This window comes from Aphelocoma coerulescens, chromosome 6, assembly GCF_041296385.1.
Source record: "Aphelocoma coerulescens isolate FSJ_1873_10779 chromosome 6, UR_Acoe_1.0, whole genome shotgun sequence".
Taxonomy (NCBI): Eukaryota; Metazoa; Chordata; class Aves; order Passeriformes; family Corvidae; genus Aphelocoma; species Aphelocoma coerulescens.
In genome coordinates, this window is record NC_091020.1 from 22,544,591 (window position 1) to 22,561,608 (window position 17,018).

General features: G+C 53.1%; 1 protein-coding gene across 7 annotated transcripts in view; it reads left to right on the plus strand.

The window, feature by feature from the left end:
• Nucleotides 1-16,510, plus strand: part of DNMBP (dynamin binding protein) — a 34,048-nt gene extending 17,538 nt beyond the window's left edge. For 4 of the 7 annotated variants that reach the window (XM_069019790.1, XM_069019788.1, XM_069019789.1 and 1 more), the window contains 13 exons: nt 8,014-8,201; nt 8,813-8,912; nt 9,423-9,570; nt 10,092-10,109; nt 10,763-10,962; nt 12,004-12,134; nt 12,366-12,470; nt 12,660-12,788; nt 13,241-13,573; nt 13,993-14,175; nt 14,251-14,449; nt 14,547-14,998; nt 15,276-16,510. In XM_069019790.1, the coding sequence (XP_068875891.1) occupies nt 8,014-8,201; nt 8,813-8,912; nt 9,423-9,570; nt 10,092-10,109; nt 10,763-10,962; nt 12,004-12,134; nt 12,366-12,470; nt 12,660-12,788; nt 13,241-13,573; nt 13,993-14,175; nt 14,251-14,449; nt 14,547-14,998; nt 15,276-15,461 (2,372 nt within the window). In that variant the 3' untranslated portion in view covers nt 15,462-16,510. Of the gene's footprint in view, nt 1-2; nt 3,977-7,451; nt 7,773-8,013; nt 8,202-8,812; nt 8,913-9,422; nt 9,571-10,091; nt 10,110-10,762; nt 10,963-12,003; nt 12,135-12,365; nt 12,471-12,659; nt 12,789-13,240; nt 13,574-13,992; nt 14,176-14,250; nt 14,450-14,546; nt 14,999-15,275 lie in introns of those variants that run through there. The other 3 variants (XM_069019794.1, XM_069019795.1, XM_069019791.1) reach the window with 3 other exon arrangements.
• The last annotated feature ends 508 nt before the right edge of the window (nt 16,511-17,018 follow it).

The following is a 17,018-nucleotide window of genomic DNA, read 5'->3' on the forward strand; positions in this document are numbered from 1 at the left end:
GGGAAATGGTGGGCAATTCCCTTGGGCGTGCCTTTACCCTGCCCTTCACCCAGGCACCAGGGCAGCACTGGGACTCTGGTGCACGTGGGTGGCCAGCACAGACAGGCTCTCACAGGAAGGCTCCTCCCTGGGATTTACTGAAATGAGCATCATGGTCATCACCCCTCTGTACAGCCTCTGCAAGGGGATTTTGTGGAGGCCCAAGTGAGAGGGAAGCACAGGTGGCACAGGCTCAATGCTGTCTGTTCTGTCACTCCTGAGTGTTTCAGGTACACCCTAAAACTTGTGGCCCTGGTTTGTCTGTTCTTTTAGGGCCCTGAGGAGGTTCCTCATGAGGGAAAGGGTGAGATGCTGGGTTATTTCCACTGCCTGTTTTACTTTTATAACCCATCATGAATAGATTCTACGTGTAAGAACCAATTCCTGACCCTGAGCATGGCAGCTGTTCACAGGCAGTGCAAACAGGAAATAGAGGAAACTGTTGTAGCACTCAGATATATGCAGAGAGCAAGTACTCAGAGTTGTGTAATTCACCTGGGCAGGACACTGAGGCACCTGCATGTTGGGGGGTGTCACCGATGGGAATCTCCTGCGTCGCCAGCCCCTCGGTGTTTCAGTGGTCCCTTGGCTGTGCTACATATTGCATGCCCTGTGTTCTGGGTCCCCAAGCCATCCCTGGGTCTCCAATCCTATCAAATAGCACCCTGGAGCTGGAGAGTCACCAAAGTGGAAGGCTTAGGCTGTCTTGGCATGGGTGAAATCATTGCATTGATGTGGCTGTGTCAGAGTCAGCTGCAGACAGATTTGTGAAGCTTGGCTGGTTGTTGGAAGAATATTGGTGTGGGGGGGGAAGTGGCAGCAAGGTGCTGGGGTCTAGGCAGAGGGACAGAAGGAGCCCTTCTTGACGGACAGGCCTCCATGTGTCTGAAAACCTGTTCGTTCCTGTGCCCTTTCTGCCAGCATCTGTCTCATGTAGCTGTGTGTGTGAACTCTCCGTGAAGTGGGATTGAAATGGAGAGGAAAACTGCAACAGCCAAAGCGATGGCAAAGCTGGAGGCAGTGACTACCTTTGCCTTAGCATGAAATCTGTCCTCTGGAGATATTTGATTAAGCAGGCTCCAAAGGCTGCATTTCTGCACTCTCCAGCCACCCTGTTAGGGTGGGACTTTGCTCAGCTGTGTCCCCAGGGCGAGGAAAGGGAGAGGCTTTACAGTGCCAAGACGTCCAAAGGGCAGCAGGGGAGCCAGGAGGAGGCCAGGAACAGAGTGGGATGGGAAATTGTCCACAAAGCCTTAGGAGGCTGGAGCAGTGCTGGCTTGTCCAGCTTTTGCAAGAGTTGAAGGGACAGACTGTGATGCCAAGTGAAAGCTTTCACTCTTCAGGGCTGAAGGATTTTTTTCCCCACTGTGGCAGACTCAGGGGCATGGGAGTAGCTGTGAGAGGTGCCGGGCAGGATGCCCTCATCATCAGCACCAGTGTCTCACAGCAGGAAAGGAAGGATGAATGCTCCAGGTATTTCAAACACTGTCTGTCCATCCTGTGGCCTGTTTCTGGCTGCAATTGTCTGTTACTTTCCTCCTCCTGCCCTGCCGGGGCACAGTGATGGACCAGCAGCAGCTCTCCTTGGTATGTGATGCTTGCTGCTGTAGCTGCCTCAGTGCAAGATCCCACCAGCACCTCCCCAAAAGAGTTCCCATTGTGCTTGACAGCAGACACCCTCCTACGCAGGTGGCAGGGAAAAGGCAGCTCTGGTTTTCCCTCAGTGTGTGCTCCAGGCACCTTTTCTAATGCTGTTTACTTCTCTCACAGGTTCCTCCTCAATCCCCTGAGTAACAGAAATTGGGACTTGAAAGCCTCAGTAGGGATCGTAGAGTCATAGAATGGTTTGGGTTGGAAGAGACCTTACAGATCTTCTAGTTCCAGTGCCCCTGCCATGGGCAGGAATGCCACACACTAGATCAGGTTGCCCAGGGCCCCATCCAGCCTGCCTTGAATACTTCAAGCCAGTAGAGATGATCTTTTCTGTTAGGAGGGTTATCCCACTTCTTACAGATTTCTGTATGGTGTAACCGGGTGACAGCTACTTGGTTAGAGCACCTCTGCTGGGATGAGACTCAGATATGACTGCCTGACACATCAACAGGAGAACCCACCTGTCACAACTTTGCTGCTTAGTCACCATCACTCTTAAAAGTTTTTTGCATATTATGTGTTCTATTTCAGCTCTGAACCCCAACCTTTTTTCCTAAATTGGAGCTTTTTAGTTGATGGATATTCTTCTCAGGCAGGTACTGTCATAAAGTAATTTTTCAGTCTTCAATTCTTTGTAGTGAAGTCTTAAAATACCCATGTCAAAGACTCGCAGGAAGACCTTTATGTGTTTATTCTTCCTGATGCTCACTCATTTTTCAGTTCAGACTTTTAAAACAGTGGACTTGAGGGCTGGGTGAGGGATTCTGGGTGGGTGTCAATACTAGTTTACCTTGCTATGCCCCTGTGCCTTTGTCTAAAACCCCAGTTGTCCTCCACAAGTCAGGGAACTCCTGCTGAATTTTGTCTGATGAAGCAAAATAATTACTCCCCAGAATACAATCCTGCATGTGGCTGTGTTTCTTGTTCCCATTAATACATTAATGCATTTGTCTGCATTAAACCTGCTTGGTTTGAATAATTCCATCTTATCCAGGATACCCTGGATCACTCAGTGACTCATATGCCTCATCTTTATTTTGTGATCCTGTTTAATTGATCTTCAGTTCTCTACATGACAGCAGTGATTTTCCATTTACTTTATTATGTGAGATTAACTAAATCCAGTCTTTGTTTAGAAATGCCTTTTTTTCTGGATAGTCTCCACTGGCAGTGGGTTTTCAAGGTCTTTTTCTTTCTTTCTTTTTAGAAAGAAAGAAGCAGAAAATTCATTGTATAATTCTACCTTTTCGCCAGGGTTGCCAAAAATGTTGGATTGTGCCATTGTAGGTTTTCTTTTGTCCTGGATGGAAATAAAGGTCTATTATAAAGCAGCATTTTATTTCTTCATTTAAAAGATGAAAATTGAATTCTACCATCCATGGATTTTTTTCTTGATGTATTTCTTTTCTCATTTTTCTGTGCTTCAGAGTTCCTGGTGTGTCTATTATCTATTATCCACTTTCTATGCTCATTTATATATTTATATTTGCTGTCTTTATTGAAGCACAGATGCAGGACAGATTTTTCATCAGTACAGTTCTCTTCATGTTTTTTTCATGTCTATTTAAAACATCCTTTTAAAGAACTTTCAGCTTTCATTCTTTTTTCTCTCGGTGTTTTTGCTCACACTTCTGTTGATGCCCTGACTCAGCTTTAGCAGCTTAGCTCTTTTACACCATCATATTACTTCACTTTTTTCTGTGTCAAGGATTGCAGTCATCCTCTGCTCACACCCAATGCCATGGGGCTGTCTGGGCAACCAGAGGCTGTTGGGGGCGATGGTTGTGGTCTCACCACAGAGAGATATCATCAGAGAGGTATCTCCACCAAGCAGGCTCTGCATTAGACATGTTTGGGACACCATGCCATTCCAGTGGCCCTGGAGAAGCATCCCTGTTCTGCCCCCGTTCATCTCACTGGTGTGTTACCAATGTCTGGAGTAAGAGTTTTCGCCCCAGCCAGATCCTGCTCCTGGCAGCGAGTTTAGCCTTTCGCTCAGATTAATTATTCCCTGCCCTAGTTTCATCGCCTCCCCTCTCATGGTCGGCAGTGGCTCCTCCCCTCCTGGCCTCCACATACTTCAAATATTTGCAGCTGGTTTGTTTTGTCCTGAGTCACTGCTTGACTGTGCTGAGCTGTGGGCCCGGGGCCGGGCTTGCCTCGCGGCTGGGTGCAGCTCCACCGGAGATTCCTGGGATTGTCGCCGGCGCTGATGGGCGGCACGTCCCTCTCCAGGTTGCGTTAGCGCCCGCCGGGCTGCGCCGAGCCTGCGGGATGCTGCCAGGTGAGTCCTGAGCAGGAGCAGTTGAGGGGCGATGCAGACTTTTGGGAGAGCCCTGCAGCGTGGTGCACATGCATCCCATCGGATCTGGTCTTTGTGGGCCATCTCTGCTCCCAGAGCCGGGCAGGGAAAACCTGCATGTGTGCTCCCAGTAGGAGGGTGGGTAATAACAACTCAAAGTTTTCGTTAATTGGAAGAAAGCTGATGACGGTGGCATTTCTCAGACGAGCAGGATGAGCCGTGTGATTGCGACAGCAAGTCGCAGCCTCCCCGGGAAGGGCAGAGGTGGGAGTGTGCTCCATCTTCACACCTCGTTGCCAGGGCTGGGTTACGAGCTGGTGTTGGATCTCTCGTGGGTCAGCAGGGGTACTAGCAAAGCTCAAAAGCAGGTGCTCCTGGGAGGCTGACTCAGACCATCAAACCAAGAAGAAACAGGAGAACAAAATCTGAGTCTCTGAAAATTGTGATTGAGAACATTGTTTATGGAAATGTATTTCTGAATGCCTATTTGGCAACTGTGTCATGGGTAAAGATGAATTTGTCACTGGATTGGAATTTGGTGGCTTCATGAGAAATACGAGTCATATTCCTGCAGGCCGACAAAGCCCATTCAAGCTGTGGTGCATGTCTTAGCACCTTCAAAGTTGATGGGCATGATTAATCAAATTGAAAGGTAACATTTAAATTGAAAATCTGTGAAGTAAAATGGAGATCTGTTTCAAAAATACTTACTGGATGACCAAAACCCACAGCTGTGAAATTGGTGGGTTTAGTTAACTGCTTAACAAGCCTCATTTAGGGAAAGCTGCTGTTAGACATACAAGAATGTGTGACAAACAGGAAAAAATAAATTGATGACAATTAACAGAGATAGTATGAAACACAAAAAGTGAGAGTTTTTAAATGCGTCAGAAAGAAACACTAATACATATTGGTTAGATATAAGAGCCAAATATTAAAAAATAAATTTTGTATTTGAATATTTTGAGCTGCAAGTGTTTGGAAAGAAGTAGGACACCTTTTGAGTTCATTGCTGAAGGAGGATGCTGGACTAGTCATAAACAACAAGAATCCTAAGAGGCTTGACTGCAATGTAGCCTTGTTTTTGAAGGAATCTTGAACTTTCCAGAAAGAGCAAGAAGGCTGGAGGAGAATTCATTTGTATGAGTCTTCAAAATCATGCAAATACTAGTACAGTGTAAGTGAGTAGAACTGGTTCCCAGCATTGTGCCAGGTCAACCGAGCTGAGCTGATGACTACTGTGGGCTTAAAATCCGTGCAGGGAAGGTTTTAATTTCTCTTCCATAGGCAGGGATTTGAGACTTGCCGAAGAAGGGTGTCATGGAGCTGGCAATCTCACAAGTGTGGGTTGAATCCTTGCCACAGGGTACTTTCTGTAAGGGCCTAACCTAGATTTACTTGCCTGGGGTTTGCTTGGTGGAGCATGGGGAGCTGCTGCACTTGCCAGCAGCACTGGGCATCCCCAGCTTTGTTTTGGGGAGCTGGAGCCAAACACATGGTGTGACTGCAGTTTAGCTATGGCTAAGGCTGGGAGCACAGCAGGGTTGTTTGGTGGTGCAGTAAACTCCCGAGGTGTCCTGTACAAAACTTAATGTGGTGGCATTTTGCCTGGGGCTAAATATAAAATCCTGCTCTTTGACCAAAGCAAATGTAATCTTTTCCATTTGTCTTCCCAAATGCTGCTGCATGGGTCATTTCTGGCTGTGATTTTGGCTTGTCTTCATTTTCGAGATTCTTCCCAGCCTACCCCATGCAGTAGTATCATCTCACCCGCCCACCCCCTCTGGGTTTCACACACCTGTTTGCATTGCAAATTAACACCTTCCTGTTTCTTCCCGGTTGCCTTCCCACTTGAGCTTGCTCTCCTGCAAAACAAATGCCATGCCTTCTTTAAAATAACTCATTTGTTATTACTTCATTAACTCTGAGCCACAAAGACTTGCTGACTGTATTATCTTGGTGTTTAGTTGTCCCTCCTGTACATTTTTCTGCTCGTATCCTGTTCAGGCTCCAAGTCTAGGGATATCCCTGTGGGTGTTTGTGGAGGACCTTGTGCAGCAGGGCCCAGTCTGCTGCTGTGACTTTGCAGATGCTGTGGAAATGCAAAGAGCAAAACCAGTTAAACCCAGCATCTGCTCCCAGGCCCTCCTTGCAGATTCCTGCTGCGTTAGAGTTGATAAAGTTCATCATCAGGGACTGCTGGAAAGCCAAAGACAGGCTCTGATGGGGTTAGTCTTAAGGATAGTTGCCAGTAGGAATCAGTGAGGCCTTCTCTTCCCAATGATTGCATACTAAATGTAGTGCTGGTTGTGTCACTGAGTCGTCCTCCATGGAGCTGGTCGTTTTGCCTCTCCCCAGGCTAGATTTCAAGGCAGGGCAGCAGAAATGCCAGCTGAGAAAGATGAGTATCTTCCTTCCCACATGGAGGGCATCTGAGCGTTTCAGCTGGGTTTCCCATCTGCCGGGCTTGCAGTGGGAATGATTTTGAAGCTTTTCTTTCTGCAGAGAGGCACAGTGGTTCATCCTCAGTCCAGGTGGCTGTAAGAACTTGCTGCTTGGTGCTGATGCTCCTGGTTTCTTCCCCAGCTGCTCTGCAGTGGGAAGGGCCAAAAGGGCTGGCATGGTTTCAGATAATCATGGGCTGAGTCAGTGTCTCAGCTTGGATGTCTTCTTTCTCGGGTTGTTTCAGTGTGAAGACCCCGGCCTGGGAGAGCAGTGGGCAGGATGCTTAGGCTGAGGCAGCAATTTTCCCATGCCATGTTTCATGCTGCCGTGCTGGGTACTGCCATCACCCCACAGGGCACAGCTGGGGGCTGCCTGCAGCCTGCCCAGCACCTGGGCAGAAGCAGCTGGGAGCATGGGGGTTTCTTGGGGCCGTGCACAGTCGGTGCTGTGGTACCAGGATAAGTCCCAAGCCCTGCTGGGTGTCCCTGGGTTTAATCGATGCTGAGCCTCCTGTTGCCTGAGGCTGTCACCGGAGAGGTCAGGGAGGTGGAGGTCTGGAAGTGCCTGTTCTGCAAAAACATTCCTAGAAATGTCTGAGCTGGGACATGTCTGCAAATCTAAAAAAAAAATCCGCTGATGGAGGGCAGCTGGGGCTCCGTAGCAGACGGCGCATTTGTGGCATCAGCCATTGACATGAAATGGGGTACCCGAGGCAGGCTGGGCGCTGCAAGGGGCTCCGTGCTGCCCTGAAATGGGGGAGACCCGAGTGTTCCTGGCCTCAGAGGGGTGACCAGGGGGCGGTCGGGGAGGGGCGGTGGGAACACTGTGGCCGTGGTTTCGGTCCGAGGGCACAGCCTTTGAACGCAGGCAGGTGGGGCAGAGAGCGGCGGGGCCCAGGCATCTGCGGGGGGATAAAATGCCTCAATGGGAGCGGGAGGGGGCTGGGCCGGCCCGGGGCCGCAGGTGGGACAGAAAACCAGGAGGAGAGGCGGCCGCGGGAGTCTGGACGGGGCCGAGGAGGGCGGCCCGCAGCCCCGGGCCCTGCGGGCGGGGCGGCCCTGCCCGGCCCCCTGGCCGGGATCCAGCTCCAGGCTTTGCCGGCGGCAGCACCGTTGCGGTGCCCGGGGCCCTCCGCGGCCATTGAGATGGAAATGCCCCGCGGCTGCAGAGCGGAGACCCGGTTCCCAGCCTGAGGGAGGGGTGGCCGCCATTGCCCGGCGGGGCAGCGGGGGCTTCCCTCCGTGTCCGCAGCCTCCCGGAGCCGCGGAATTGGAGAGCGGCGTGGGAGAGGACCCAGGTCCCGGCCGGTACAGGGGCAGACCGTGTGGAGCAGGTTTGTTGCCCGGCGCGCCGGTGCCGGGGCTTTGCAGCGTTCCTGGTGCTGCGAGGGTGGGCTGTGGGAGCAGCCGGGTCTGCCTGCAGCCCTGGGGATGGCCGCTCTGGAAAGGCCCTTGGTCTCTCAGTAGTGCTGTTTCTCAGTTTCATGGGTTACATGTGTCGCAGTTCAGGTGCTATTTGTCTCCTGTCCTTGCAGCCTTGCTGGAGCATGATGATCTCGTTTATCTGTCTTGCAGAGATGACTCTCCTGTCCTCCCAGACACCATCCCTGGAGCCATCCTCGGCCGCCACTGAGAGCGCAGAGCAAAGGATGCTGGAGAAGAGGGCCAAAGTTATTGAGGAACTGCTTCAGACAGAGCGGGACTATATCAGAGACCTGGAGATGTGTGTGGAGAGGATCATGGTGCCCCTGCAGCAGGCACAGGTAGGAGATGGGAAGGGAGGGAAAGCTGTGGTGCAGAACTGGTGAATTGGGGTGAGGATACTGAGTCCATTTAGTTCTCTAAGGCGACAAAGCAGCACGGGAACCCAGAGAGGACATTTAAGCTATTCTGAGGGGAGAAGGGTGGTTCCCACAGCTCCATGCACTTGTTGCAATAGCCCATCTGCTGTGAGATGCTGAACTCTCATCTTTGCTGGGAGCAAGAGACCTGGTAGTAAGTATCACAGATTGATTTTCTGGGGCAGGAAAAGTTTCTCTTCATTTGGTTTATAGGTTAAATTCATTGGCAGGAGAAATAAGATATGGAGTCTCGGCATGGGACAGATTTAGTGGGAAGAGAAAGAGAAAACCAGGTGAGCAGAGGCAGAATTGCTGGGAAAGAGAAGGACACATAAGGAGTGAGAGTTTCAGTGCACTGGGGGACAAGGAAATGCGTACAGGAGTCACTGCGACGAAAGGAGGGCGCACCAGGTGCCTGCTGTGAAGCTGAGGACTCATGGGTTGCAGGAGGGCAATGCGGGGGTGGGTGGGGGGCTGTCGGATCTGGCTGGGACATGTTCCCCATCCAGGACATCTCTTTTCCCATTTACTAGATGCAGAACATAGACTTTGAGAGCCTTTTTGGAAACATCCACATGGTAATTAACTTCTCCAAGCAGCTGCTGTCCACCTTGGAGGCTTCAGATGCCATTGGTATGAATTCTGCTGTTACCTTTTCTCAGAAGTCTGGGATGGGCATTGCTAGTGGCAGGACATAACAGTTTAAATGGTGGGAGAGGATCACTGGGACTGGGCTTTCTCCCTGCTGGTCCCCATTGCTACTCATCAGTCCAACAGCGAAGCCAAGGAGATCTGTGTTGCCCGAGAGGTCACCATGCTGAGACACAGTGCCTGTGGCCATCCGTGGCCCTTTGCCCCAAAGTGCTGCCAGCTCGAGTTGTTCAGGCCTTGGGCTGCCTGTGCCTTTGCTCTGTGGCCCCAGTGACCAATGTCTCCACTACTCCTCCTGGGAGACCTGGCTTGATTGAGCTCCCCGTGCTGGTGGGTGATGAGGAGGGGTCCTGCATGCTGTAGTAGCACTGTCTTCTTGAGCTGTATGTGTGGAACAGGGACACTGGATGTCTTATCATGAGACACACCAGTGTTTTTGGAGGCAGCTGGGGACCAGGAGACACTCAAGTCCTGCTTTGCTGCTGTCTGCAGGGCCAGTGTTCCTGACACAGCGTGCAGAGCTGGAGAGTGTCTACAGGGTGTATTGCCAGAACCATGATGAGGCCATTGCACTGCTGGAAACCTATGAGAAGGATGAGAAGATGCAGAAACTACTTCTGGACCTGCTGGATAGCCTCAGGTTTGAGTCTCTGGCTGTGGCAGCCACCAGGCTGGGATAGGGGGATCAGTTTCCAACATCCGTGCCCCTCTGTCAGCAGTGTTTGGACAGTTCAGGTGGTGACTGGAGAGGATCTGACTGTGGCACTGCATAGTTCACCAGGCTCTGGGTTCAAATGGCTCCCTGCCCCAATGCACAGGTTCTGGGAAACCTATAGACCCCCTTAAAATCTGCAGAGAAGCCACCAATGTATAGAGAAGGTGGCATGTCCTGGACTGAGGGCTCCTGTTCCCCAAACCCTGACCCACCATGGCTGGTGAGGAAGAAGCTGCTTTGCCTGGCTCAGCGAGTGCCAGGGCTCCAGCTTGTGGAGGTAAATGTCCCGGCAGCCAGCAGTGCCGACAGCTGCTGTGGGAGAACGGGGCTGCCCACTGCCCTGGCAGCCTCACTGGCAGGGCACAGACACTGGCTGCGGGATTGCACACCTGCCACCCTATTAACCCTTGCTTTTCTTTGCTTTTTGGCACTCTCTGGGCCGGCAGGAGCCTGTACAGTGAGTGGTAAGTGCATCCTTCCTCTTAGTCCCTGCTTGTCTGTCCGTGTTGGTCTGGTCATTCCCTTGCAACTAACCTCCTGCCACAGGCTGGGTGCATGCTGGGGGGCCCTAACAGTGCTTTGTGGAGGCACAGCTGGGAGGAGAGGGGTGTCTGTGGCATAATTGCAGCAGTGGCAGTGGGTAGGCTGCACAGGTAGGCAGCACAAGTGATGAGGTGAGGGGAGGTCTTGGGCAGGAAACAGGATTTGGGAGCCCTCAGCCCCGAGGAGCCAGGAAAGCCTTGCAGTGACTGTAGTCCTGCAGTCAGTCTGTCCTGCACTGGGAGACAGATGTGGGAGTTGTGTGGTGGAACAGCATCTGAAACAAGTGGCTCTCTGGCAAGTGTGAGGCTGTGCCTATGTGGGATTTCATGGTGGGTCTGGTAATGGAGAGGATCCTGGCTGGGAAGGATCACCTGGTGCAAGGGAGGACCAGAAACCTGGGGTTGAACTGAGAGCACCAGAGTTCAGGAGTGCAGTGAGTTTGGGCATAAGGGCAGCATGACTTAGAGAGTACAGTGGATTTAGAGGCATTGTAGTTCTGGGTCTGGTTGGCACTGGTTTGAGGGGGCAGAGTTGGACTGACACCTGATACATCTCCTTTGTCCTGTCTTTCCAGGGGTTGCACAAACTACATTAACCTGGGCTCCTTCCTCATCAAACCTGTGCAGAGGGTGATGCGGTACCCACTGCTGCTGATGGAGCTGCTCAGTGCCACCCCCGAGGCTCACCCTGATAGGGCACCACTCACAGCTGCTGTCCTCGCAGTCAAAGAAATCAACGTCAACATCAACGAGTACAAGCGCCGGAAGGACCTGGGTGAGGAGCTGGGCAGAGAGAGACAGGACTGGGTGTTCTGTGGTTGGTGTCTGCTGGCCACTGAGCCTTAGCTGGCAGCCATGGTCACAGAGGAAATCTCACTGCTCAAGGAAGTTTGGCCTCATCACCTTTGTAACTGCCCTTCGAGTAGCTGCTAGTTGTGAGCAGATCCCCCTCTGCCTCCTCATGTCCAGCTTGCCTGGCTCCCCCAGTTCTCCTTGTGGATTAGGAGCTATGACTCCCCACATCTCTCGTGGCCTTCAGGCACCAAAACTAGATGCAGTACCCAAGTGTAGCCTCCCTGGGACTGAACAGAGGGAGAAAATTACTCCCTTTGATACCTGCTGGCCACCCTCCCTGTTTTCCCTTGGAAGCCCCTGGTTCATGCAGATCTTACACTTTAGTCCTGCCTCATAGCCCCACTGAAGCTGAGGTGACAGAAGCTGCCTATCATTATTGCTTGCATTTGCTAAAGAAGCAATGTAGAAGCATATGTCCAGTGATTGTTGTACACCATCTTCTACGTCATCTTATGCTGGCATTATGCATAATCCTGTGGAAGAGCTTGAATGGTTTGTCTGCAAACTGTAGGGCATCTCAAGAACCAAATAGGTGGCACAGTGCTGGATGGGATGGGAGGTTATGATACAATATTTTACAAGGGCATGTAGTGATAGGACTGGATAAACTGAGAGAAAGTAGATTTAGATTAGATATAAGGAAAAAATTCTGTACACTGAGGGTGGTGAGGCATTGGATCAGGCTGCCTGTAGAAGTTGTGGATGAAAGTGTTCAAGACAAGGTTGGATGGGGCTTTGAGCAACTTGGTCTAGTAGATGTCCCTGCCCATGGCAGAGGGGTTAGAACTAGATGATTTTTAGGTCACTTCCAACCCAAGCCATTCTCTAATGATGCGTGGGGTTCTTCAGACTACAGAGGCTTGGGGAAGAGGAGAACTAATAAGTTGATTGTTGATGAGGCAGTGTAAGACATGGGTATTTGTGCTTACAAAGGTTTTGATTTCTGTATCGATCTCTTTAGTGCTAAAGTACAGAAAAGGGGATGAGGATAGCCTCATGGAGAAGATCTCCAAGCTCAACTTCCACTCTATCATCAAGAAATCCAACCGTGTGAGCAGCCACCTCAAGCATCTCACAGGCTTTGCACCCCAGGTACTGTGCATCAGGTGCACTTACACCCTGCAGTGCTTCTCCAGAGGTACCTGCTGTCCCCCCACACCCCTTCCCCCGTGCAGCTCTCACCCAGGCCAGGGAGGCAGAGTGAGCATAGGGTCTGAACCACCCATCTCTGCTGTCCAGCTTGTGGGCAGGAGGGCCCCACATCTTGCACTCTGGGAGGTGCTGAGTCCTGCATCGCCTCCCTTGAAACACTTTCTCTCACAGCTAAAGGATGAAGCCTTTGAAGAGACAGAGAAAAACTTCCGGATGCAGGAGCGTCTGATCAAGTCCTTCATCCGGGACCTTTCCCTCTACCTGCAGCATGTCCGGGTGAGTCTGTCTGGGTGTGATGCCCAGCCCGTGGGGCTCAGCATGCCCCTCGTGTCTGCATGGTGTGTCCCTGCAGTGCCTCTGGCCACGGCTCCTGCCTCAGCCCTGCAGAGGGGTCTGGGCTGCCCTGGGAGCCCCTTCTGGGCAGCAAGGATGGCTCATCTGACTATGTCTCTCTCCCTGGTGCAGGAATCAGCTTGTATGAAGGCACTGGCAGCAGGGAGCATGTGGGACCTGTGCACAGAGAAGGGAAGTGGGGACTTGGACCAGTTCCAGAAAGTGAATCGTCTCATCAGCGACCAGCTCTTCTCCAGCTTTGTGAGTGAGGCTGTGCTCTCGCGTGCTGGGGATGCCCCTTGGGGCCCATGCTGGGGGTCTGCTGCAGATGGGCAGGCCCTGGGAGGCTGCAGGGAGGGTAACCTGGGAGAGCTGTGAGCATTCCTCCTTAGCTCTGCCCTCCTGAGAGCTTTGATGCCTGGGAGTTTATGAATGTGCCTGTTAGATACACATTTTTTCAGCCATACCTGAAATGCTACAGCTCTTTATGTGAGTGGTTCAGGTGCTTCCCATAGAGTTACCCATGCTGGCACAGTTATGTAAGATTATAGAATAATTGCTGTTGGAAGGGACCTCTGGAGATCCAGTGGGTGCCAGCAGGAGACAGTGACTATACTGTCCTGGGGAGGTTGTGTGCTGGAGAGTGAGCTGCTGGCGTTCACAGTGGGAGAGAGCACCTTGTCTCACCTTCTCACTGCACCTCTGTCCCCCAGAAAGAGCGGACGGAGCGGCTGGTGAGCTCGCCCCTGAGCCAGCTGCTGAGCATGTTTGCGGGGCCCCACAAGCTGGTGCAGAAACGCTTCGACAAACTCCTCGACTTCCACAACTGCACCGAGCGAGCGGAGAAGCTGAAGGACAAGCGAACGCTGGAGGAGCTGCAGTCAGCCCGCAACAACTACGAGGCCCTCAATGCGCAGCTGCTGGACGAGCTGCCCAAGTTCCTGCGCTTCGCCAAGGAGCTGTTTGCCAGCTGCGTGCGGGGCTACGCCGAGGCACACTGCGACTTCGTGCGCCTGGCCCTGGAGGAGCTCAGACCCCTGCTGTCGGTGGGTTCCTGCAGTGCAGGCAGCACCCTGGGCTCAGAGCAGCACTGATCCCTGCAGGGTTTATCCCTGAGCATCACTGGGACCTGTCACATCGTGGAGGAAGCTGCTACTGCGGTTTCAGGCCACAAGTGACTTGTGGAGGGCTCCTGTGGGATGCTCGGGTCAGGCATTGCAGGGTTATGATGCAATTGTGTGTAGAAGGCTCTTGGAGCAGTGGCAGAAGAGCATTCTCCTGGGAGAATCTCGGGTCATGAGTTTGGGGACCACTTAGAGCTGAGTCCAGACAGGACTGCAGACCTGGGTCTTACACAAATCACGGGCAGGACTCAGACCCCTGCCGTGGTCTGCTCTGTAGCTCTTGGCTGCTTCTCCCAGCAGCTGTCACCTAACCAGGATCCCCAACTTTGCTCTGGTTCCAGTTGCTGAAGGTGTCTGGCAGGGAGGGGAACCTGATTGCCATCTTCCAGGATGAGCACAGTCGAGTCCTCCAGCAGCTCCAGGCCTTCACCTTCTTCCCAGAGTCCCAGGCGGCTCCCAAGAAGACTTTTGAAAGGAAGAGCATGGAACGGCAGTCTGCCCGGCGGCAGCCCCTTGTCGGCCTGGTGAGTGCCCTCTGCCCGGTGTCAGGGCTTGCAGAGCCCAGGACAGCCACTCACACCTGCCTTGTTCCTCTGCAGCCGACCTACCTCCTGCAGTCAGACGACATCCGAGCCACCCTCCTGGCCCGCTATCCCCCAGAGAGCCTCTTCCAGGCTGACCGCAATTTCAATGCTGCCCAAGACCTGGATGTCTCCCTGTTGGAAGGAGACATTGTGGGCGTCATCAAGAAGAAGGACCCCATGGGCAGCCAGAATCGCTGGCTCATCGACAATGGGGGTAGGTGGCTGTTCCCTGCCCTTGGTGCCTGCTGTGAGTCCCCTCCTCTGGTCTCCCTGTGCCCCAATCTGAGCTCCCTTCCTCTCCCTCTCTGCAGTGACGAAAGGCTTTGTGTACAGCTCCTTTCTGAAGCCCTACAACCCCCGCCGCAGCCAGTCAGACATCTCTGTGGGCAGCCACTCTTCCAACGAGTCGGAGCACAGCAGCTGCTCTCCCCAAAGCAACGCCACCCTGACCTTCAGCCCCAGTGGGGCGGCTGTCACCTTCACTCAGAAACCCCTGCAGGACTCTGCCTCACCAGCAGATGTGTACCAGTCCCAACAGCCCCCACTGGAGGTGGACTCCCCCTCTCTGCCCCAGCTTGGCTCTGGTGACAGGACAGCCCCACTGGCTGGGACAGTGACGTCTCAGCGCCGCTACAGCCGCCCCGAGCCAGGCTGCAGCCCCAGCTCTCGCAACAGGCACCCCACCAAAGCACATCTCAGGCCCACACCCTCGGTGGAGGACAGAGACTCTGGGCTGGAGAACAGCGAGTCAGAGGGCAACCAGGTGAGTTCAGCCACCCTTATGGGGCTGGGGATGCCAAGGGCTAACTGCTTAGTTTGGCTGGGGACTGAATCATCCTCCTCCCTGGCAGTGACGGGAAAGATGTAGGAGGTGGAGTATGAGACAGAACTAGGCTGCAAATGGGGGTGGGCAGAGGCCAGGATGGGGCCAGGGCTTTCGCTGTTTGGGGAGAAGGACAAAAGCCCACACATCCTGTGCAGTGTCAGAGTGAGGCTGTGTGGTGTGACTATCCAACTGATGCTCTCCCCTTGTCTGGCAGGTCTACTACGCTCTCTACACCTTCAAAGGCCGAAACACCAACGAGCTGAGTGTGTCAGCTAACCAGAGACTGAGGATCCTGCAGTTTGAGGACATCACAGGCAATCAGGAGTGGTGGCTGGCCGAGGCCCATGGGAAGCAGGGCTACGTGCCCTCAAGTTACATCCGGAAGACAGAGTACACGTGAGACAGCAGACAGAGCCTGCACACCATGCCTTGTTCCTGCTGGGACTGCTAGGGGCCTCGGGGAGGCTGGCCAGCCCTACAGCCCCCGCTGCTCACCCTGAGGCTGTGCCTCTTATAGCTGTGCAGTGCTCCTGGGCCCCAAGACACTGTCTGCCATTACCCCTTCAGGGGAGGGAAGAAGGGTGGGCTGGCCAGGTAGGCAGGAGCAGGCAGCTTCTATGAGGGCAGGGGTGAGTTCACCCCTGAGGTGTGTTTGACATCCTGTGTCCAGCCAGGAGCAGGGGAGCAAAGCTTAGGGCTGTGGCCTGCCCAGGAGGGTAAGGCTTGACTAAGGCTGAGGAGCTGTTGTGGATTTAAATTGTAGAAGGCTATTGCTGAGTTTTTGGAGGTTGTCTTTAGTCAAGTAGTACTAAAAGCAGCTCAGACCCTGTGAATGTGCTCCCTGTGCAGCAGGAGCCTAGTCTCGCCTGTCTCTGCAGGACTCGGGGTGGGACATTTACACATTGCCTGGGGAAGCAGCTCTGAGGGTTGCTGGGAGTAGTTGAGCTCCAGGCCTGGGCTGGGTATGGCCTCTGAAACCCTCACAACAAAGCCCCCAGCAGGTGCCTTCTCCCAGGGGCTTGGCCTTTCTAAGGTCTGCTGCTGCCAGCAGCCATCAGGTTCTCATCTTTCAGGTGAGCCAGAAGCCCAGAACACCATACCTTTGCCAGCAAGGCAAGGTATTAGTTGTGCCCAGGACCCATCTATGCACTGGCATGCCCCACCTGGCTGCTCTGGGCTGGGGCAGGGCACAAGCTGTCCTTCAGCCTGTTTTTTGGGGTGTCTGACCAGAATTGCCTCACCTGTGCTTTCCTGCACGGCATGGGAGAGGGTGCTGACATTCTGGAATGGCAGGACCATCCCTGGGAAGGGTGTGTGATACCTTTTGCTGGGTTGGTGTGTGATACTGCTGCTGCCATGTCCTGAAGGGAAGAAGTTCCCTTCATGGGGCAATGTTTGTATCCCCTGTACTGCTGCTCTGTAAATAAAGATTTACCCTTGTGTATAGAAGGTGCCTTTGCAAGTATTGGGAGAGCTGGGAGGAGTGTCTGGCAAGTGCGGGGAGCAAAGACCACAGACTGCATCCAGAACCTACAGGGCCAGGAAAAACATTTCCCTTTCGGTGGGGTCCAGCATTCTGCTGCCTTGGTGTTTGTGCCAGCTGCAGCTCAGGTACGAGGAAACCCTCAGAGGAACCTTCTTTATTAAGATGAAGTAGTTGCACTGCCCTCTTCCCCCAGCTGGGTGAGTGTTTGCCCTGCTCTAAGTGGGCACCTGCTCCCTGCACACCAACAGCTGAGGTCAGGCCCAAGAACAAGTTAAGGGTTTGTCAACAGTAACCACCCTACTTTGTGTGTGCTGGTTGCTCTCCAGCTTGTCTCCAACACAATCAGGTTTGCAGTCTAGAGCCACAGTCCAAAATCTGCCCCACAAGTGGTTGTGATAGCCTCAGGGAGGGCTCATTTGTTTGCACTACAATCAAAGGGAGCAGTAGCCGCAGGCAAGCAGCCCTGGTTTT